The 22,981-nt window shown below is 47.6% G+C and overlaps 1 protein-coding gene across 1 annotated transcript in view; it reads right to left on the reverse strand.

The window, feature by feature from the left end:
* ARHGAP20 (Rho GTPase activating protein 20) overlaps positions 1-22,981 on the reverse strand; it is a 196,845-nt gene that overhangs the window by 40,905 nt on the left and 132,959 nt on the right. Inside the window, exons 7-8 of the mRNA XM_075337427.1 lie at positions 7,668-7,745; positions 5,345-5,411 (exon numbers count right to left, since the gene is read on the reverse strand). Coding sequence (XP_075193542.1) covers positions 5,345-5,411; positions 7,668-7,745 — 145 coding nt within the window. The remainder of the gene's footprint in view (positions 1-5,344; positions 5,412-7,667; positions 7,746-22,981) is intronic.

A 22,981-nucleotide genomic window follows, 5' to 3' on the forward strand; every position in this document is an offset into this window, starting at 1 on the left:
GTGGGGTTTCTTGTATTTTATTTCAAATAAAGGATTTTTTCGGTGTTTGTGTTTATTTCTTTTCACTTACAGTATTAGGCTATGTGCGCACGTGTGCGTAATTCATGCAGCTACGCTGCGCTTTGTAGCGCAGCGTAATTGCATGCGTCCTGCGTCCCCTGCATAGTCTATGGAGATTGTGCAGGGGCCGTGCGCACGTGGTGTCTTAGAGCGCAGCACTTCGGCTGCTGCCCGAATCGCTGCGTTCTAAGAAGTGACATGTCACTTCTTCCGTGTGCTTTGCCGGCAGCCCCTGCTCTGTCTATGGCAGGAGCTGCATGCAGAGCGCACGTTCTCGCCGGCACCATACGCTTCAGAACGAAGCTTTTCAGCTGCGCTCTGAAGCGCACCTTTTAGGTGCCGTGCAGAGCGAACACGTGCGCACATAGCCTTAGTAATGGGGGTCTCATAGACCCTTCCTAGTACTAATCTAGGGCTTAGTAGCAGCTGTGAGTGCGACCTGTCAATAACCCCTTATTACCCCATTGTCACAGCACCAGGGCAATCGGGATGAGCTGGGTAAAGTTCCAGGACTGTCGCATCTAATGGCTGAAGGCTGCTGTTACTAGGTCCAATAACTATGGGTCTCCCCTGCCTAAGAATACCAGCCTCCAGCTGTTCAGCTTTATCATGGCTGTGTATCAAAATTAGAGGGGACCACATGCTGTTTTTTTAAATTATTTATTTAAATCAGAGAGCAGCATAATGTAGGGGCAGAGATCCTTATTCCAGCAATGTGTCAGTTACTGGGCTGCTTAGTGTAGTTTTGAAAAAAATCACTGTTTAATCAGCAGTAGATTATCATTACAGGACTACTTGCCATGCTGCAGGTAGTCCAGCATATTCATGATCTTTGTATAACTGCTCGATCTGCAGCAGAAAAAACATTGATTTTATTAAAATGACAGCAAACAGCTCAGTAAGTGACACATCGCTGGAATCAGGGTCTCTGTGTCTACATTATGCTGCTCTCAGATTGGGGACAAAAACCTGCTGACAGATTCTCTTTAAATATGGGAAGAAAATCCCAAAACATTATATTGCCCATGGAGAACTCCAAAAACTAAATTTGTCATTACGTGTCGATAGTTAGACGGTTTCTCTGCTCTATTCCAGCGTGTTCAGTTTTTGTTATTATGTGATATATTTTTAGTGTAATCTCTTTTTTCTCGCCGGGTCGTGATTAGATCCCAGATCTGCTCCGGAGCAGCTCAGGACAAATAGCTTTAATCCCCGCTTTATTTTCTGTTATATCTGATGAGAGTTTTATTTATTTTTTTTCAGTTTTAATGTTCATAAAAACAATAAGCTTATGGCATCTGGCGAAGAGGTATTTGTATATTGTATAATACGTGTTAGGCTGGGGCCACACGGGGACTACTGCGATCCCCTTGCATGAGACTCGGCTCGTGCTGGCAGTACAGCAGAGCCGAGTCTCATGCTTGTGTCCTTGCAACTGAGGTCCGTTCGTGCGAGCAGACCTCAGCTGCGGGGGGCGGGCCGGCACTCAGGAGGGGAGGGAGGGATTTCTCTCCCTCTCGCCTGTGTAGCCGGCTATAGACATTCTCGCTCTGCACGCACGGTACACCGGTGTACCGCGAGTGCAGTGCGATTTTTCTCTCGCCCCATTCACTTGAATGGGTGCGAGAGAAAGAGTCTCGGATTACAATCGCAGCATGCTGCGATTGTTTTCTCGGTCCGATTAGGGCTGAGAAAATAATCGCTCATGTGTGCTGTCACACAGGCTAGAATTGGTCCGAGGGGAATGCGATGTTTTATCGCACTCCACTCGCACCGATTTTCTCGCCGTGTGGCTTAGGCCTTAGCGAGAGGTCTCTGGAGGCCACGTCTGTCTTTACAGCTATTATATTTCTCCATTGTCATCTAGAATATATAAGAAGGGGACTTTGCACATGGACGTGATTAAAAAATACCCCACCGTTTAGTGTCCACAGCTCCTATGTGGACTGATGGACGCAGACAGGAAAGGGCCCCTGTGCAAGAACCATGCATGGGCCCTTTTCAGGCCAATAACTCATTACAATGCACCATATCACCTGCTATGGAGGTGGAAGTGGGCCCTGTACCTCTTGGGTCCCTGGCTGCAACAATGATATGTCTGCCCTTCCATGAATTTATCATTAATGATCCATGTTAGATTGGTGGTGGTCCAACTCCCGATACCACCAAGGTGCCACGACTTACTGGAAGTAGCACCCTCTTCTATACAAGAAATGAGTGATATCTTGTAGTACTAATTATGGCCACTACACAATGTATGGCGCTGTTTGATCTGTATAGATCCTAAGGATTGGTCATCACTAGTGATGGGCGAATAGTAACTATTTGTGTTCGGATTATTCGTAACGAATCCTAAAGCTCTATTCCAGTATTCAACACGATTAACGAACCTAATGGAAGTCAATGGGGAACCCGAGCAATTTGTTTTTCATGACGAATATTAGAATAGTACTCAGTATTCGGAAAGTATAATGCAAACATGAATAGTTACCATTCTCCCATCACTAGTCATCAGTATTAAAATCTTGGTTACCCTCTTTTATAGAACAATATAAATTGATATAAATAAGAAACAGCTAAAGAGAATGTATGATAAGAAAAAACCTTACGGCTACACATTTACTATAACTGACAGTAAGGTAAAGAAGGTAGTCAAAGTCATCTCCAACATATGTATTAAAAGTGGCGTGGCATAAATGAGTGGTTTATGAAGACCGTGTCTATTCGCTTGCGCCTTCCATCTATGAATAAAGTAGTTCTACTCCCATTCGAGCCATCCATGCATTTCATGGTCAGCCCTTCGATGCCTGCTGTTTACCCGAAGTGCCCTGTTCTGTACGGCTATCTTCACACTCTGAGTTCTTTTCAGGAGTTTTATAGAGCAGAAGAGCAGATTCTCTTCCAATTCCTCCTCAAAAACTATGGACACACATCTTATTTTACGCAGATTCCGCCCATTAACTGCTTGACAAAGCGCAGCAAAATGAGCATAATGCACAGCAATGTCAAAATTACATTGCTGTGCACATGTTGAATATTTGGTTACTACTTTTAACCACTTTAGGGTTCTGAAACCCTCAAGCGGTTGGAAGAGTTAGCACATTCTTACTTTAGGCGGCTTCAATTCAGAAACTGCCTGCTCCCTTAGGGTTCGGTTCCACTTGTATTTTGCATGGATGAGTGCAAAATTATGGGGCAGTGTCCATCTGTAGTTGATTTTTCATGCCATGAGAAAAGAATCGCAGCATGCTGCGTTCGGTGGGGAGTCTCGACTCACAAGCACTCATACAAGCCTATGGGAGCGTGTGAAACATCGCACTGCACTCGGATGTCATCCGACCGCAGTACGATGTATGCAGAGACAGGCCACGGAGAAGAGTGAAATAGTGCTCCCCCCCCTCTTCTCCGCAGCTGTGATCGGATCAAAGTCGCATGACCCTTGGCTCACGTTCGCAACAGAGGGTCTTTAGCATATCGCATCCAATTCTCACGTATCTGAATCGATACGCAAGTGGGACCAAGGCCTTATTAGAAGACACAGGAAAGAAATTCCAGCAGTGGAGCTGCCTACAAAAACGAGCTCAAAAACTGAGGGAGCCACTTCAGGATAAAAGCTCTCCCGTTTAAAGACACTGTGTGCACAAAGCCAAAAACGGCTTTAGAAATCCTTGAAAAACTCTTCCAATTCAATTCTATGGGAAATCCACTTTGTATCAAGAATCTGTGCTCACATAGCTCAACTGAGCACAAACTCTGTTTTTGAGAACTTTTAGGTTTTTGAGAAGGATTTGAAGATTTTCCGATTAATGGTTATGTGCACACCATGTCTTTTTCAGGCAGATTTCATCCAGAATCCGTCTGAAAAAAGTCCTGCAAAAGTGCTACATAAAATGAATGAGCAATGTCAAAACTATATTGCCGTGCACATGTTCCGTCTTATGTCTCTTCTTTTAACCGCCTCAGGTTTCGGAAACACTGAAGCAATCAGCGACATGCTCAATGTTCAGGTTGCTTCCAGTCAGAAGCCGCCCGCCCTCTATAACTCACCATATAGAGAGAAAAATGCCCGCGGCGGATTCACCGCAAACACAACAGTGGAGCCACTTTAGGAACACGACCACCAGCATCTTTCTGAATCGGTTTTGCCTGGGAAAACACCAAATCTAGATGGCACTGTGGGCACACACCCAGTTTCTACTCCAAAACCGCTAAAAAACTGTGTACACATACCCTCTTTGGTCATATGAGGTTTTTTAAAGCTTTTTGGGGGGTTTCTGAAGGAGTTTTGAAAAACCCCTGGGAAAAAAAGATCATAACAGAAACCTTTCTAAATTAATCACTAGCCAATCAAAAGGCTGTAAAATCTCTGCAGGAAAAAGAAAAACTTCCTAAGGCCATTTGCGCACTAGCAAATGACTTTTTCTCAAGGAAATTCCGGACCCTCTTAAAGAATCTGTAGTAAAAATAATGCACCAAAACCGCAATGAAATCCGCATGCGATTTTGCCGTGGTTTGGTGCGGATTTGCCACGTTTTTTTCCGCCAGTTGGTCCCTGCGGATTTTTACCATTATCTATGTCAAAAACCACAGGTACTTGCGGAAAAGAAGTGACATGCTCATTAATTCCGCAGAGGAAAATCCAAGGGTAAATCCGCAGGTATAAAAAAACGCATTGTGCGCACAGCATTTTTTTATACCCATAGGATTTGCTGGGGGATGAGTGCAGAAATGTTAGACACATTTTCTGCAGCAAATCTGCGGTAAAATCCGCGGTAAAATCCGCAGTAAATCCGCAGCGTGCGCACATAGCCTAAACCACTTCAGGAAAAGGAAAACTTCTCCAAAAACTCCTCAAAGGAAAGTTTCCTGAAGCGAATTTTGCTTGAAATCTCATGTTTTTTGAACTACTGAAATAAGACACTCAGTGTGAACATAGCCGAAAGGAGATGTCTCTAATGCGATAACCTCTTTAATAAATTTGTTAAGAGTTAATATATAAAATCCGTTCTCGCTAGGAAAAAAAAAAATCAATATCGTCTTCCACCTTTATAAAAGTTTTACAGGCTCAGTATAGTTAGTCGATGGCCGTTTGACGGCGTGACATCCTTAGAGGGGAATCTCAAAGGACGTGATCCAATAAATCAATGGATCCTAACAATGGCCGATAGTGACTGCAGAGACCGGCTGTTGGTGCAATCCTGTGATATCACAGCGCTGTTGATTTTCTGACTGTCTCTATGTAAAAGCTTAAGCTAGAACAGTAGTTGACATTCCTTCGGCATACCAATAAGAGGATAAGGTGCATCATCTTTGCCCGAGGTGACCCATAACTGGTAATCTGTCTCTGAGCCCTGCGGAGAGAACACAACACAGGATGAGCGAGGCTACAGTCACTGTCCTTAGGCCGTATTAAAACACATGCATGGTGAAGAAGCCATCATGAGCCGCTGACATCACAGAGGCCATAATCCTGTCGGAGCTACAAAAACAAACCCAAAGGGATGAAATTCATCATTGGTGAGTGATCCAGGATAATATTGTGTTATATAAAGTGATGTCCTGGAATCAGAGCTGATTTGTAATGATGAGAAATATATCACGGGCCGCCGAGAATTGATATAAATCTAATGTGAGAGAAGAAGATGGACAACACAGGAAATATGAACACTACGTGCTTGCTGACATGAGGCCCAGGAGGAATCTGAGTCTCAGACTAAGGAGGGCATTGCAGACGCGGTCATAAAGGACATGTGACCATATCATTTTATTCTAGTAGGCTGACTGCAATTCTGAATTTGAGGTGTGAAATTCAATAGGTGCTGTAAATCTGAATGTCTGCTCTGGTACCTGTAGTGCCACGAGTCTTATTAGGGCATTCTAGGGACAGGTTTACAGTTAGCTGTAGAGATTCACGGATCTGAGTGCCACGGGTCTTATTAGGACATTCTAAACACACACAGGTTTATGGATTGCTGGAGAGATGGGTGGGTCTGAGTGCAACGGGTCTTATTAGGACATTCTAAACACAGGTTTATGGATTGCTGGAGAGATGGGCAGGTCTGAGTGCCACGAATCTTATTAGGGCATTCTAGGGATAGATTTATGGATAGCAGGAGAGACGGGTGAGTCTGAGTGCCACAAGTCTTATTAGGGCATTCAAAACACAGGTTTATGGATAGCTGGAGAGACGGGCGGGTCTGAGTGCCACGAGTCCTATCGGGGCATTCTAGGAACACGTTTATGGATATCTGGAGAGATGGGCGGGTCTGAGTGCTACAAGTCTTATTAAAGCATTCCCAGGACGGGTTTATGGATAGCTAGAGAGACGGGCAGGTCTGAGTGCCACGAGTCTTATTAGGGAATTCCAGGGACAGGTTTACGGATAGCTGGAGAGATGGGCGAATCTGGCTATCCACATACCCCTGCCCATGGGTGTTTTTCAGGTTTTTAAAATGGTGTCTGTTTGTTTGACACATGGTCAGAGTGCGGAGGCTGCTATGCCTTTGGGAAGTAATGCCTGAGATAGGGAGTAAAAAAAGATTGTTTAAAAGAACTGAGAGTCCTCAGTGGTTGATACCTTTTAATGGCTAACTGAAAAGATGGTAATAATTGCAAGCTTTCGAGAGGTCTCTTCATCAGGCTCAGTATAACACAAAATCTGAAGAGTCACATATTTATACACAACAGGACATAGAATGGAGCAGTAAATAAGACAAGTAATGTGAAGCAGAACTATCACTATGGCAAGAGGACAAATGGTTGTGGCCATAAATATTGCAGCAGTTCATAGATAAGCAGTGTGAAAGTTTTATTGTCCTCTGATTGGGGTCTGGTCCAGAGCGGTGATGCCCCCAGATGCTCTGAGCAGCACATTTCTTAATTGATGTAAAAAGACATAAATCCATGTGACACATTATACCTGCTCTGAATGTGTCAAAGGTCATCATAAGTTTGTACTCCCATAGTCTCCTGTCTCTTTGGGACTTGAAATTTCCTTTACAATACCAGCAATTTCATGTCCATGATGCTGTGTTCTGGGTTACAAAAGTGTTTGGCCACAGGTAGATCTATCCTTTTTTCCTTTCCTGAGAGAGGGAGTATTAGGTTGCCCTGGCAGGTATGGATGCCCTACCGCATTTCTATTGCTTTAAAGCCGCAAGGTGGCCAATGTTATGTTGCTGGAAAGCCAGTTTATGTAATGTTTAATAAGCTTGCTGGACTTTTAAAGTAAAAGTGTTCATGTTGTTCCTTCAAGAAGCAAGTAACCCAATCACAATTGATATCAGATCATACTCATTTGGAGTACATATGATGGCAGTGAAAGGTTCAGCACTTGTGTATCACTAAATCTGGAAATAAGCTACTGCAGGAGATTGTTCTGATAAGCGCAATACTCAGAGGCGACAGGTGCTGACTCATCACTGCCATCATCGGTACTCCAAATGAGTACATTCTGTGGTTTACTGGGGTGCAAGAAAACACCACCTGCCCGCGAAAGCCACCTGTGAGACGGTGACTACAGTTTGTAATAACATAATCGGGTAGGATTTTCCCAAATGTGTGGCTGCAAATACTTATTCAGTGGTAGACGCTAGTTGAACACTTACCTCCACATTAAATTGCTGCAAAGCCATTTTAATGACATCGGTCACTGTATCTTCATTGGTCACAGTGAGAGTTTTTGACTATAAAAAAATCAAAAAGTAAAAATTAATGAGATAAGATAGGATAAATTACAATTTCATATTGATCTTTTAAGATTGACTCCATCATGGATCTGTCAGAAATGGCAATCTTAAGGCTATGTTCGCACGTTGCGTTTTTTACCGCGTTTCTGCAGCGTTTTTAGCAGCAGCGTTTTTGCGCTAAAACGCATGCGTTTTTGTTTTCCAGCAAAGTCTATGGGAAAAGCAGAAATCCTGTCTGCACTTTGCTTTTTTTTCTGCAGCGTTTAATTTGCATATTTTGGGTCAAAAACCATGCTGAAAAAGAAGCAGCATGTCAGTTGTTTTTGCCATTTCTGCAGCGTTTCCTTAACATTGGAGTCAATGAGAAATGGCAAAATGCAACCAAAAGCACAATTCCTGCGTTTTTCATGCTTTTTACCTGCTTTTCCACTGCGTTTTTGGCTCCAAAAACGCATGCTTTTCTGGCCAAAAATTAATGGGTTCTAATGTTCCTTTACACACACACAATAACCGAAAATTTAAATGTTAAAAAATAATAAACTTTACCTAATTTTCTGTTAAAATGTGCAATACCACTATTTTTTCAATAAAATTGATAATTTTCCATATAGTTTTATTAAAAGTTAATTTTATACTTTTTTTTCTCTTTTTTCATTCTTTTTGACTATTTCAACTTTATTTCTCAGTGTCTTGATCTACAAAACGCATCTGCAGAAACGCAGGTGAAAACGCAGGAAAAAAGCGCTGAAAACGCACTAAAAACGCGGTAAATACACATGCGTTTTTAGCGCTAAAAAATGGTCAAAAGCCATTTGGTCAAAAACCAAGGGAAGGAAAACGTGCAGAATAAACTGCAGGTACTCCGACGCAACGTGCGCACATAGCCTAAAGCAGATTTGAGTATGGCAAAAAATATCTGACTGGTAGGATGTAGCTATAGGAGTGTAGAGGTAACAAAGGATCCTCTACCCCGTCAAAAGACACCAGTATCATGAAAGGTAAATAACTTAGGACTGTATGGTGTGAATAATTTTATAAATTGTATATTTTTTGGGGGGGAATGGTGGCGCAGGGGATAGAATTGTAACCATTGATGAAATCTTTGGTGTCAATTTATAATACTGCAACATCTGGGTACAGTGCACTGATAAACGTGATCACGGCCCTTGGGCAATAAATGTCCTTGCCACTTTTTCTTCATTTTAGCCATGATAAACATTTTGAGCACCCATTAATACTCTAATGGGTTTTCCACTACTTGCACAACCCCTTCTCAATCGGTATGTTGCAAAATAATTACACCTATACTGACCTCCAGTGCTCATTCCGGCTATATTGACATTGGCTCTCCTGGGGCTCACATAACATTCTTATGTCATGCGATCCCTGGTCGCATCTCACCATGAGGTTTTTCCGCTTTATTTAAAGCATGTGAATTACAGCTTGTGGGGGAGAGGGGAGTGAGGGAGAGTCAAGCGGACGACGGCTGTTTCACGCTATAACAAGCGCTTGGATTCTTCTGCACAGTGATTGCGCTGCAGGCAGAGCACCACCCGGAGTTGCTAATCTAATCCATTGACGGCTATACACCAGGTCTGTAAGTACGGCTCCACTCCACAGCCTTTCTGGTGCAGTGCCCAATTTTTTCTTCCTTTTTTTGTCCAGGAGAGGCAGTGCTGACACTGCTAGAATGGAGGTGGGTATAGGCAGTGATTAAGAAGAGAGTGTGGGCAACCCCTTCAATATCCTGTCTTTTTTCAGGCCAGCACCTAAATTTAAGATGGTATGCAATCAAAGTCATATTTATAGAGACAGATTCCTACCAATCAAGTCAATCAGTTGATTAAAGGGGTCGTGGCGCTCAGCATTTTCCGTACTTTTGATAGTGGCTGTTTCTGGTGTTGCTGGTCAGTTCAATACAAGTAAATTGTACTTGATTGCATTGCCAGACATTGACACAACTAAAAAGGTTGGCGAATAACTGGAAAACCACGAGCACTGCTGCCCCTTCAGTCTGCAGATTGGTGAGGGTGCCAGAAATGGGAACCCTATTGATCTAATATTTATGACTTATTATAAATAAAGGCCATACTGTAGTGCTGAAAAGGGAGTGTTGTATCTCACTAAGAGGTCAAGGCGCCCTTCTGGCCATGGCTCTTTGCACATTGCCCTAATGCTTTAATGGTCAGTCCACCGATGCGGATTTGTGTGTGCTTCAGAAAGGAAAATGTGACGGTAACTCCCATTAGAAACAAAGTCAGTGCCATCTAATTGATTAAATGGTCCTAAATAGTCTGTAGATAATATAACTACACGGTGTGCCCTCAGCGGGATTTCCTACTCTTTGCATTCCCCGCAGTCAGGAATGCTGCATATCCCAGACATTGGCTGTTCCAGGTCTATAGCTATAATCTCTGCAAAGTGAAACATTGCAAGAGTTCTCCCCCATCAGCAGAGCATTCAGCGCAGAACCACGCAGAAGATAAATGACCCTGTCCAACTGGAGTAAATCTCTTGGGGAGATTATAGAGCAGACGTGTGCCACAGAAATGCATTCTTCCCCAAGGTTCAACGTGAATCGGGGCCTGGTCACTGCTTATGAATCTCGCACCAAGAATACCATGTACATATATATATATTTATCTAACTAAGCGCAAGGCAGATGCCAGGAACCAATCCCAGGGCAGCAACCGGCACTATGGCAGCCGATTCCCAGGACAGGAGCTGGACTCAGGTGTAGGCACAGGGACAGGCAGGAAGACTGGGGTAGACAGGCAGGCAGGTACGGACAGGTATGGTGGGCACGGCAGGGACAGATAGGTATCGGAAGGCAGGTACAGGTGACAGACACAGGGATAACGGGACAGGAGCTCGGGACCTGAAAACTAGCTAGCTAGCTGGCTGGTATACTGACTAACTGAACACTTTGCGCAGGCACCTCCCCTTAAATACATAGTGCCTCTCAGCCTTCCTTTAAGAGGAGGGTCGGTGTGAGCATGCGCGTCTTAGGTGCACTCCGGGAATCCTGTGTGGTATTTACAGGTCTGGGAAGGGGAGTAAGACAGAAAAGCACATGGGAGGCTGCGCGGGAACAAGGGAGTATGGAACCCGGCTGTGGCGGTGTCCCTGCAGGGATGGCGGCTCTACTGAACGTCTAAAAAAAAAATTGGTCCTCCAATTATCTGTTTGTGCAGGTAGCTATTACTGTGCAGAATTATTAGGCAACTTAATAAAAAACAAATATATTCCCATCTCACTTGTTTATTTTCACCAGGTAAACCAATATATCTGCACAAAATTTAGAAATAAATATTTCTGACATGCAAAAACAAAACCTCAAAAAATTAGTGACCAATATAGCCACCTTTCTTTATGATGACACTCAGCAGCCTACCATCCATAGATTCTGTCAGTTGTTTGATCTGTTTACGATCAACATTGCAACATGCAGCAGCCACCACAGCCTCCAGACACTGTTCCCAGAGGTGTACTGTTTTCCCTCCCTGTAGAACTCACATTTTATGAAGGACCACGTGTTCTCTATGGGGTTCAGATCAGGTGAACAAGGGGGCCATGTCATTATTTTTTCATCTTTTAGACCTTTACTGGCCAGCCACGCTGTGGAGTAGTTGGATGCATGTGATAGAGCATTGTCCTGCATGAAAATCATGTTTTTCTTGAATGATACTGACTTCTTCCTGTACCACTGCTTGAAGCAGTTGTCTTCCAGAAACTGGCAGTAGGTCTGGGAGTTGAGCTTCACTCCATCCTCAACCCGAAAAGGTCCCACAAGTTCATCTTTGATGATACCAGCCCATACCAGTACCCCAGCTCCACCTTGCTGGCATCTGAGATGGAGTGGAGCTCTCTGCTCTTTACTGAGCCAGCCTGTGGCCCATCCATCTGGCACATCAAGAGTCACTCTCATTTCAGCAGTCCATAAAACCTTTGAAAAATCAGTCTTAAAATATTTCTTGGCCCAGTCTTGACGTTTTATCTTATGTTTATTGTTCAAAGGTGGTGGTTTTTCAGCCTTCCTTACCTTGGCCATGTCCCTGAGTATGGCACACCTTGTGCTTTTTGATACTCCAGTAACGTTGCAGCTCTGAAATGTGGCCAAACTGGTGGCAAATGGCATCTTGGCAGCTTCACGCTTGATTTTCCTCAATTCATGGGCAGTTATTTTGCGCCTTTTTTGCCCAGCATGCTTATTGTGACCCTGTTGGCTATTTGCCATGAAACGCTTGATTGTTCGGTGATCACGCTTCAAAAGTTTGGCAATTTCAAGACTGCTGCATCCCTCTGCAAGACATCTCACAATTTTGGACTTTTCAGAGCCCGTCAAATCTCTCTTCTGACCCATTTTGCCAAAGGAAAGGAAGTTGCCTAATAATTAAGCACACCTTATATAGGGTGTTGATGTCATTACACCGCACCCCTCCTCATTACAGAGGTGCACATCACTTGATTTACTTAATTGGTAGTTGGCTCTCAGCCTATACAGCTTGGAGTAGGACAACGTGTCTAAAAATTATCATGTGATCAAAATACTCATTTGCCTAATAATTCTGCACACAGTGTACATTTGAGCAGGCTCCATACCCAACAGAATTTCTTATGCTCAGATTCATCTCTACGATACGCCCTAACAGTACAGGCGTGAAAATAATGCAAGATTGTTTCGCTCGGCTTCATCTCTAGGACACTCAGAACCAGGCAAGGAATCGAGCAAAATGGCTAATATCTTACAAAACATTTCATGGCACAAGGACAAGCGTCAATAAAAAACATAATAAAAATATATTCACAGTTTTATATGCTGTAATAGATGTCGGAATTAATTCTGAATTACCGTACCTTTTATAATGCATACAGTACAGACCAAAAGTTTGGACACACATTCTCATCTCTAGAACAACTGTTAAGAGGAGACTTTGTGCAGCAGCCTTCATGGTAAAATAGCTGCTAGGAAACCACTGCTAAGGACAGGCAACAAGCAGAAGAGACTTGCTTGGGCTAAAGAACACAAGGAATGGACATTAGACCAGTGGAAATCTGTGCTTTGTTCTGATGAGTCCAAATTTGAGGTCTTTGGATCCAACCACCGTGTTTTTGTAGAACAGGTGAACGGATGGACTCTACATGCCTGGTTCCCACCTTGAAGCATGGAGGAGGAGGTGTGATGGTGTGGGGGTGCTTTGCTAGTGACATTGTTGGGGATTTATTAAAAATTGAAGGCATACAGAACCAGCATGGCTACCACAGCATCTTGCAGCGGCGTGCTATTCCATCCGGTTTGCGTTTAGTTGGGCCATCATTTATTTTTCAACAGGACAATGACCCAAAACACACCTCCAGGATGTGTAAGGGCTATTTGACTAAGAAGGAGAGTGATGGGGTGCTACGCCAGATGACCTGGTCTCCACAGTCACCAGACCTGAACCCAATTGAGATGGTTTGGGGTGAGCTGGACCGCAGAGTGAAGGCAAAAGGGCCAACAAGTGCTAAGAATCTCTGGGAACTCCTTCAAGACTGTTGTAAGACCATTTCCGGTGACTACCTCCTGAAGCTCATCAAGAGAATGCCAGGAGTGTGCAAAGCAGTAATCAAAGCAAAAGGTGGCTACTTTGAAGAACCTAGAATATAAGACATATTTTCAGTTGTTTCACACTTTTTTAAGTATTTCATTCCACATGTTTTAATTCATAGTTTTGATGCCTTCAATGTGAATCTACAATTTTCAGAGTCCTGAAAATAAAGAAAACTCTTTGAATGAGAAGGTGTGTCCAAACTTTTGGTCTGTACTGTATATCCTTGGATATAATACAATATAGTGTAATGGGTGATCTTATCTAAGAGTCACCGCTGAGCCGAGATCAACTATTTTTATAAGGCTTTTAAAGACATGGACTGCTAGTGAAGTAATGAAGATTAAGTGTAACATAAACTGTCTGTGAACTATCATGTAATGTGGGATAATTATCACCGAAGGTCCTCATCCCTGAGCTAAATATAGATAAGTATCTGTGAAGAAGACAGAAAGCGTTAATGCTAATTCCATAAGGGAAAAGTAAATCTCACGCATGTGGACAGCAGCCTCCACACCGAGAGGGAACATATGGCTGCACATCTGTGGACTGAGTCAGACATGAGGAGTCTGCACGACATAGTCCTCAGCATCTACTGACTGCTCCTAATACTAAGGTGATGAACAGAGAAGGGAGGAAGCCACATGGAAAAGATTAAAAAAAAATGTTTTGCCATTTGGGACAGAAGAACTTGAGTTTCTTCAGCCTTGCCCTTTCCTCAACCCTTATGAAAGTTCTCTAACCACTTTCTCACCATCATTGCAGTTCTTGGAGGGTGTCCTACACAAGTTCTAGGAACCCATTAGGACAACGGATAGGACCAACCAGGCCTGAGTCTCTTCACTGTTAAGAACTGTAATTAGCAGTAACATATAGGAGACACATTGGTTTATATGACCTTTTGTCCAAGTTGGAAGATGAAGTAGTATGTAGGGATGAGGCCAATGACTTGAGCACCATCATGGTATCACTATAGTCATAACTGCTCACTGGCCCAGGTCCATGATATCATAGCCTCATGTGATAGAAAAATGTTTTGACACTTGGGACAGAATTGAAGGGACTTGAGTTTCTTCAGCTTTGCCCTTTCCTCAACCCTTACCCAAGTTATCTAACCCCTTCCTTACTAGCGTTGCAGTTGTTGAAGGGTGTTCTACACAAAGTCTAGGCACTAGAGCTGGGTGTTCTACACAAAGTCTAGGCACTAGAGCTGGGTGTTCTACACAAAGTCTAGGCACTAGAGCTGAGTGGACCCGGACTTTTATAGGATTCCGGGTGTACGATCTGGAGTGGGAAAAATGAAGAAAAAAAGAATCAAGTGAGCGTTTCATACTTACGGAGACTCGCTGTCGTGGCGGCAAACTGCTTCCGGGTCACGCATTCACTTCCTGTACTGCGAATTAGGCTCATCGCATACACACAGCTTCCGTGCTTTCCCCGCCCACTGGCCGTTCTGGCGATTCTGATTGGTTGCAGTCAGCTGACACTAAGGGGTACTTTGCACGCTGCGACATTGCAAGCCGATGCTGCGATGTCGAGTGCGATAGTCCCCGCTCCCATCGCAGCAGCGATATCTAGTGATTGCTGGCGTAGCGAACATTATCGCTATGCCAGCTTCACATGCACTCACCTGTCCTGCGACGTCGCTCTGGCCGGCGATCCGCCTCCTTCGTGCGGCGTTACAGCGACGTCACATGGCAGGCGGCCAATAGCAGCAGAGGGGCGGAGATGAGCAGGATGTAAACATCCCGCCCACCTCCTTCCTTCCGCATTGCAGCCGGGACGCAGGTAGGAGATGTTCCTCGCTCCTGCGGTGTCACACATAGCAATATGTGCTGCCGCAGGAACGAGGAACTACATCGTATCTGTCGCTGCACCGGCATTATGGAAATGTCGGACCCTACACCGATGATACGATAACGACACTTTTGCGCTCGTTAATCGTATCAAAAAGGATTCATCTAGGATTTACACACTACAATGTCGAGAGCGACGCCGGATGTGCGCCACTTTCGATTTGACCCCACCGACATCGCACCTGCGATGTCGTAGTGTGCAAAGCCCGCCTAAGGGGTACTTTGCACACTATGACATCGCAGGTGCGATGTCGGTGAGGTCATGTCGAAAGTGACGCACTTCCTGCGTCGCTCTCGACATTGTAGTGTGTAAATCCTAGATGATACGATTAACGAGCGCAAAAGCGTTGTAATCCTATCATCGGTGTAGCGTCGGCGAATTCCATAATTACGCTGACGCGACGGTTCGATGTTGTTCCTCGCTCCAGCGGCAGCACACATCGCTGTGTGTGAAGTCGCAGGAGCGAGGAACATCTGCTACCTGCGTCACCGCGGCTTCCATCGGCTATGCGGAAGGAAGAAGGTGGGCGGGATGTTTACATCCCGCTCATCTCCACCCCTCCGCTCCTATTGGCCGCCTGCTGTGTGACGTCGCAGTAACGCCGCACGACCTGCCCCCTTAATAAGGAGGCGGTTCACCGGCCAGAGCGACGTCGCACAGCAGGTGAGTGTATGTGAAGCAGCCGTAGCGATAATATTCGCTACGGCAGCTATCACAATGTTATCGCAGCTGCGACGGGGGCGGGGACTATCGCGCTCGGCATCACAGCATCGGCTTGCGATGTCGTAGTGTGCAAAGTACCCCTAAGGGTGGGGGCGCATCTAACTGCAATCAATTACACGCAACGGTGGGTGGGCAAAGCAGTGAATATTCAATTGTCGGCTCCGGAAGGGAAAGCGTGACCCAGAAGGAGTGTGCCGCCATGACACAGCGTCAATGAGTATACATGCTCGCTCCTACCCCTCCTATCCCTTCCACCAACATTTTTAATCTCCGAATTCTGGTCTTCAAAGACTTATATGGGTACCAGATTCCAGAGCGGATCCAGGTTTTTTTTTTAAATTTAGCAGGGACCCACCGACCCCGTTTTTTTGCGAGTTCGACCAGCTCTACTTGGCACCCATTAGGACAGGGAATAGGTCCAACCAGGCCTGGATCCTTTCTCTGTAAGGAACCGTTATTAGCAGTAACATATACGAGACACTTTGGTTTGCACGACCTTCTATCCAAGTTGGAAGATCAACTAGCAAGTAGGGATGAGGCCAATGACCTGAGCACCATCATGGTATCACTGTAGTTGTAACTGGTCACTGGCCCAGGTCCATAATATCAAGGCCTCACGTGATAGAGAAATGTTTTACCACTTGGGACAGAAGGGGCTTGAGTTTCTTCAGCAAGGCCCTTTCTGAAATTACAAGGGCAGAATGTGGAGGGCACGGTAAACCACCTGAGCAACAATACATGATGGTCACCTACTAAGGTGAAGCATGGAGGACTCAAGTCTATTGGAAAGAAGGGCAGTGAGCCCCATAGGGGTGAATGGACCCCATGACCATCGTGAGGGTGCAAGGTTAGGAGGGGGTTAATTGGTTGAACTGGGATAGGGGATAGTTAGGACTATTGGATTGGTGGAAGGAAGCTGTAGGGGGATTGGAGGGGAGCAGGGAAGGGGTGGGGGTTGTGGGGGGTATAAGAGAGGGGGGTGGACTGATTATCTCCCCTTTCGTCGCTGAAAAGTTGTGGCCCCAGGACGTTGTGCTGCCTGCTGCTATGACTGACCTTAATGCGCTGTTAGAGATGGTGCGGGGGGCCTCCGAGGTCCTCGGCGTGGACGCTCTGCGGCAGCAGCTGGTGGCGGTCTGTGGAGCTGGAGCGGTACAGCCTGCTACTCCTGCGCCCGGACCGCTGCTACGTGCTCGGCGGGCGCGACCGCCGGAGCGCTACTCCCCCAGTGGGAGGGGGAGAGAGAGATCTAGGAGCCCCTACGGGGACCCTCCGGGACAGCGGAGCCCTCCATCTTACCAGGGGGAGCTGCCGGCCGCCGGGAGGAATCCTCGACGGAGATCCCGCGGGTCGGGGGTGGGCGGAGCCTAGGCGGGGCCCACTTCCGGTCCGCGGCCAGCACAGTCCAGGACCGGAGAAGCGATCACAGCAGCCCCCAGTGAAGTGCCGGCTGGGGGTGGCGCTCATCGGGGTATATCACGGACGGAGACTCCCTGCAGACGGCAGGGGAGAGCGACAGGTCGGAGGATGGGTGATGAGGGGAGCGGCGACGTGAGGAGCGTGGAGGAGGGGTACGGTGGCCCGGAGGCACGGATGAGGTCCACAGTCACGGTCCCCGCCAGCAAGGATCGGGCTGGGGGGGGTTCCCAGCGACGGTCAGATGCAGCACGGCCTTCCTGCAGTCGGCAGGGAGGGAGCCCACTGAGGACGGCGGCAACAATAGCAGCGCAGCAGGCGCCCATGCAGACAGCGAGGAAGGACGGCGGCAGGGCGCCACGGCGTGAGAAACGAAAAAGGTCGAGCAGGAGGCGCCCGGAGGAGCAGGGTGCGGTGACCGTGGGGGTTGACGGCCGCCAGGTGCAGGCTGTCCCCTCGCTGGTCCCCCCTGAAGACTTCGGCAGCACGTCAGATTCCGGCGGTGACGATGGAGCAATGGCAGCGGCAGGTCGGGCAGAGCGGCAGCAGGAAGATCGTGGTACGGCTGTGCCGGCGTCGGTTCCACGGCAGCCTGGTGAGCAGACGACTGACATGTTTAATGCTGTGTGTAGTGGGGGCGGGGGTTCCGTCGCGGGAAGTGTGGCACAAGGGGCGAGTGGGGTCGGTCAGGCTGGTTTCCCGGGCCCGGAGTTTTGGGGGCAACTTTTGGGAGCGTTGCAGGGGTTGTCGGCGGAGCGGGTTAGTCGGACCGGGCCGGGGGCTCCGGTGGGGGCGTGGGTGGGCCCCACGGAGGTGGTGCAGACTGAGGCGGCGATGAGCGGGGTAACGGTGCGGGACCCTGCCTCGGCGGTAGGTGCGGGAACGGCGGCCAGTGGGGCGGCTGACGCGGGTGCGAGCAAGGAGGCGGAAAAGGAAAAAGAAAAGGAGGATGAGGTTGTGCGGTTGGATGATAGGGCACGGAGTGAAATTTACGTGTGTTTTGAAGGGCAGTTAGGGGTTCACTTGAAGAAGGAGGTGAGGGAAAAGATTTGGAAGGGGGAGTATGTGGAAATTTTTTCCTTGCTTCCCTTGGAGAAGTTTAATTTGGATAAGGTGAAACCCAGTGATACAAAAAAGGAGAAAGAGGATGAGGAAAAACGAAGGTATAGATTGATCCCGAGGACGTTCACTAACTGGCTACAGGCCTTTGCGATCTTAGCCAGCGTGATCGGGGAAAAGGAGCCGGAGCATTGTTCCGCCCTATTTGGTTATATGGACGCGATAGGGGAGGCGTATAGAGTGTATGGCGGTTTAGGGTGGCTAAGATATGATGAGCAGTTCCAGCAACGGAAGGCTCTGCGGCAGGGTGTCCAGTGGGGCCACAAGGATATTTCTTTGTGGATGCGGTTAATGACGGCTCCGGCTCAGCCCTTTCGAGGGGGTGCCGGGAGCCCGGGTGCGAGCGGCGGGTCCTCGGCTGGACAGAAAAAGGGGGCTTGTTGGCAGTATAACGAGGGACAGTGTAAGTTTGGGGCCTCGTGTCGGTTTAAACACGAGTGTTCCGGATGTGGAGGGTCCCACTCCTTGGCCAGGGGCTTCAAAAAAGGAAAAGGAAAGGCGGGGGAGGGGTCTGGAAAAAGGGAGGACGCCAGTGAGAGTAGAGGCGATGCTTCCCTATTTAAATAGGTATCCGGATGTTAGGGCGGCGGAGTTGTTGGCAAGTGGTTTTACGGAAGGTTTTCGGATTCCGTTTGAATCTGAGGCGCCGGTGTTTCGCCCGGGGAATTTGAGGTCCGCAAAAGAACATCCGGCGGTGGTGAAGGAAAAGCTGCAAAAGGAGGTGGAATTGGGGAGGATGGCGGGTCCATTCCAGGACCCGCCATTCTCCAATTTAAGGATTTCCCCCCTTGGGGTGGTGCCTAAGAAGGAGCCGAACAAATTTCGGCTCATTCATCATTTATCTTATCCGGCGGGATTGTCGGTGAATGATGGGATATCACCAGAGTTGTCGGCAGTAGAGATGAGCGAACCGGTCGCGGTTCGGCTCGAGGTTGGTTCGCCGAACGGACCTCCCGTTCGAGTTCGGTTCGTCGAACGTTCGACGAACCGAACTCGAACTGCATAGGAAACAATGGCAGGCAATCACAAACACAGAAAAACACCTAGAAAACACCCTCAAAGGTGTCCAAAAGGTCACAAACAACTCACAACACATGGGAAAGTGACAAGGACATATACTCATGCGAAAACAAAAGAGCTGGACAAGGAAAAAGAGGAGGACACACAGATATATGAGTATATGCAAGGAAACATGCCATTATTGTGCAACTTGAGCCCTGCTCATTCTTGGCTTCCAATCTTGATAAATTGCCTGAGCTCGCCACGTACGTCTTGGGGATCTTGTCGTGTCCTGCAGCCAGCGTTCTCTCGGAACCTGTCTTCAGTGCTGCTGTGGGTCTGCTGGCAGATAAGCACACGTGTCTGTCCACTGACAATGTGGACATGGCTCTCAGAGGACTTTTCTTCCCCGGGGTCAGCCAGGGGACGGGAAAGGCACGCGTATTTTTGAGAGTGCTTCATGCAAAGCATCTTTTTCTTTTTCAAAAGGGGGCTCAACCGATGCCAGTCAAGTGGGGTGTGTGTGGCCCAGTGAGTGGCAACGAGGGAGACTGTGGTTGGAGTCCCCTCGCTGTGTTTCTAAAAGAACCAAGATGAACAAGTCATGGCTCTCAGAGGACTTTTCTTCCCCGGGGTCAGCCAGGGGACGGGAAAGGCACGCGTATTTTTGAGAGTGCTTCATGCAAAGCATCTTTTTCTTTTTCAAAAGGGGGCTCAACCGATGCCAGTCAAGTGGGGTGTGTGTGGCCCAGTGAGTGGCAACGAGGGAGACTGTGGTTGGAGTCCCCTCGCTGTGTTTCTAAAAGAACCAAGATGAACAAGTCATGGCTCTCAGAGGACTTTTCTTCCCCGGGGTCAGCCAGGGGACGGGAAAGGCACGCGTATTTTTGAGAGTGCTTCATGCAAAGCATCTTTTTCTTTTTCAAAAGGGGGCTCAACCGATGCCAGTCAAGTGGGGTGTGTGTGGCCCAGTGAGTGGCAACGAGGGAGACTGTGGTTGGAGTCCCCTCGCTGTGTTTCTAAAAGAACCAAGATGAACAAGTCATGGCTCTCAGAGGACTTTTCTTCCCCGGGGTCAGCCAGGGGACGGGAAAGGCACGCGTATTTTTGAGAGTGCTTCATGCAAAGCATCTTTTTCTTTTTCAAAAGGGGGCTCAACCGATGCCAGTCAAGTGGGGTGTGTGTGGCCCAGTGAGTGGCAACGAGGGAGACTGTGGTTGGAGTCCCCTCGCTGTGTTTCTAAAAGAACCAAGATGAACAAGTCATGGCTCTCAGAGGACTTTTCTTCCCCGGGGTCAGCCAGGGGACGGGAAAGGCACGCGTATTTTTGAGAGTGCTTCATGCAAAGCATCTTTTTCTTTTTCAAAAGGGGGCTCAACCGATGCCAGTCAAGTGGGGTGTGTGTGGCCCAGTGAGTGGCAACGAGGGAGACTGTGGTTGGAGTCCCCTCGCTGTGTTTCTAAAAGAACCAAGATGAACAAGTCATGGCTCTCAGAGGACTTTTCTTCCCCGGGGTCAGCCAGGGGACGGGAAAGGCACGCGTATTTTTGAGAGTGCTTCATGCAAAGCATCTTTTTCTTTTTCAAAAGGGGGCTCAACCGATGCCAGTCAAGTGGGGTGTGTGTGGCCCAGTGAGTGGCAACGAGGGAGACTGTGGTTGGAGTCCCCTCGCTGTGTTTCTAAAAGAACCAAGATGAACAAGTCATGGCTCTCAGAGGACTTTTCTTCCCCGGGGTCAGCCAGGGGACGGGAAAGGCACGCGTATTTTTGAGAGTGCTTCATGCAAAGCATCTTTTTCTTTTTCAAAAGGGGGCTCAACCGATGCCAGTCAAGTGGGGTGTGTGTGGCCCAGTGAGTGGCAACGAGGGAGACTGTGGTTGGAGTCCCCTCGCTGTGTTTCTAAAAGAACCAAGATGAACAAGTCATGGCTCTCAGAGGACTTTTCTTCCCCGGGGTCAGCCAGGGGACGGGAAAGGCACGCGTATTTTTGAGAGTGCTTCATGCAAAGCATCTTTTTCTTTTTCAAAAGGGGGCTCAACCGATGCCAGTCAAGTGGGGTGTGTGTGGCCCAGTGAGTGGCAACGAGGGAGACTGTGGTTGGAGTCCCCTCGCTATGTTTCTAAAAGAACCAAGATGAACAAGTCATGGCTCTCAGAGGACTTTTCTTCCCCGGGGTCAGCCAGGGGACGGGAAAGGCACGCGTATTTTTGAGAGTGCTTCATGCAAAGCATCTTTTTCTTTTTCAAAAGGGGGCTCAACCGATGCCAGTCAAGTGGGGTGTGTGTGGCCCAGTGAGTGGCAACGAGGGAGACTGTGGTTGGAGTCCCCTCGCTGTGTTTCTAAAAGAACCAAGATGAACAAGTCATGGCTCTCAGAGGACTTTTCTTCCCCGGGGTCAGCCAGGGGACGGGAAAGGCACGCGTATTTTTGAGAGTGCTTCATGCAAAGCATCTTTTTCTTTTTCAAAAGGGGGCTCAACCGATGCCAGTCAAGTGGGGTGTGTGTGGCCCAGTGAGTGGCAACGAGGGAGACTGTGGTTGGAGTCCCCTCGCTGTGTTTCTAAAAGAACCAAGATGAACAAGTCATGGCTCTCAGAGGACTTTTCTTCCCCGGGGTCAGCCAGGGGACGGGAAAGGCACGCGTATTTTTGAGAGTGCTTCATGCAAAGCATCTTTTTCTTTTTCAAAAGGGGGCTCAACCGATGCCAGTCAAGTGGGGTGTGTGTGGCCCAGTGAGTGGCAACGAGGGAGACTGTGGTTGGAGTCCCCTCGCTGTGTTTCTAAAAGAACCAAGATGAACAAGTCATGGCTCTCAGAGGACTTTTCTTCCCCGGGGTCAGCCAGGGGACGGGAAAGGCACGCGTATTTTTGAGAGTGCTTCATGCAAAGCATCTTTTTCTTTTTCAAAAGGGGGCTCAACCGATGCCAGTCAAGTGGGGTGTGTGTGGCCCAGTGAGTGGCAACGAGGGAGACTGTGGTTGGAGTCCCCTCGCTGTGTTATACATGCTTTTAGAAGGGCATGACATGGCTTGGAGGTTGACTTTCATAAAATGCAAACTGTTGGCTACCAAAATGCTGCCTTTCCAACAACTGTGGTTATAGGCAATGAGGAACATACTGATGAAGATGAGACGCAGATACCCGATTGGGATGACAACTTAAATATTCGGTCAGGGCAAGAAGAAACTCGGTCTGAGGGGGAGGGGAGTGCAAACACAACAATTGATGATGAAGTTCTAGATCCCACCTACTGTCAACCCACAGTCAGACACTCGAGGAGGTCAATAGAGGCGGTGGAGGAGGATGCAACCGACGTCGAAGTAACCTGGCGCCTTCCTGGACACAGTCGGAGCACTGGTAGCACGTCTACAACTGCATCCTCAGCCACCACTCTGCCTCTGAGCATTATTCGGGGTGGATCAACAGGTCGCATGGCCTCTAAGCCTTGCCTAGCCTGGTCCTTTTTTGACATAAAAAAAGATCGGCCAAATTATGTGATCTGTAACATTTGCCATGGTTATCTTAGTAGAGG

This window comes from Anomaloglossus baeobatrachus, chromosome 2, assembly GCF_048569485.1.
Source record: "Anomaloglossus baeobatrachus isolate aAnoBae1 chromosome 2, aAnoBae1.hap1, whole genome shotgun sequence".
Lineage (NCBI taxonomy): Eukaryota > Metazoa > Chordata > Amphibia > Anura > Aromobatidae > Anomaloglossus > Anomaloglossus baeobatrachus.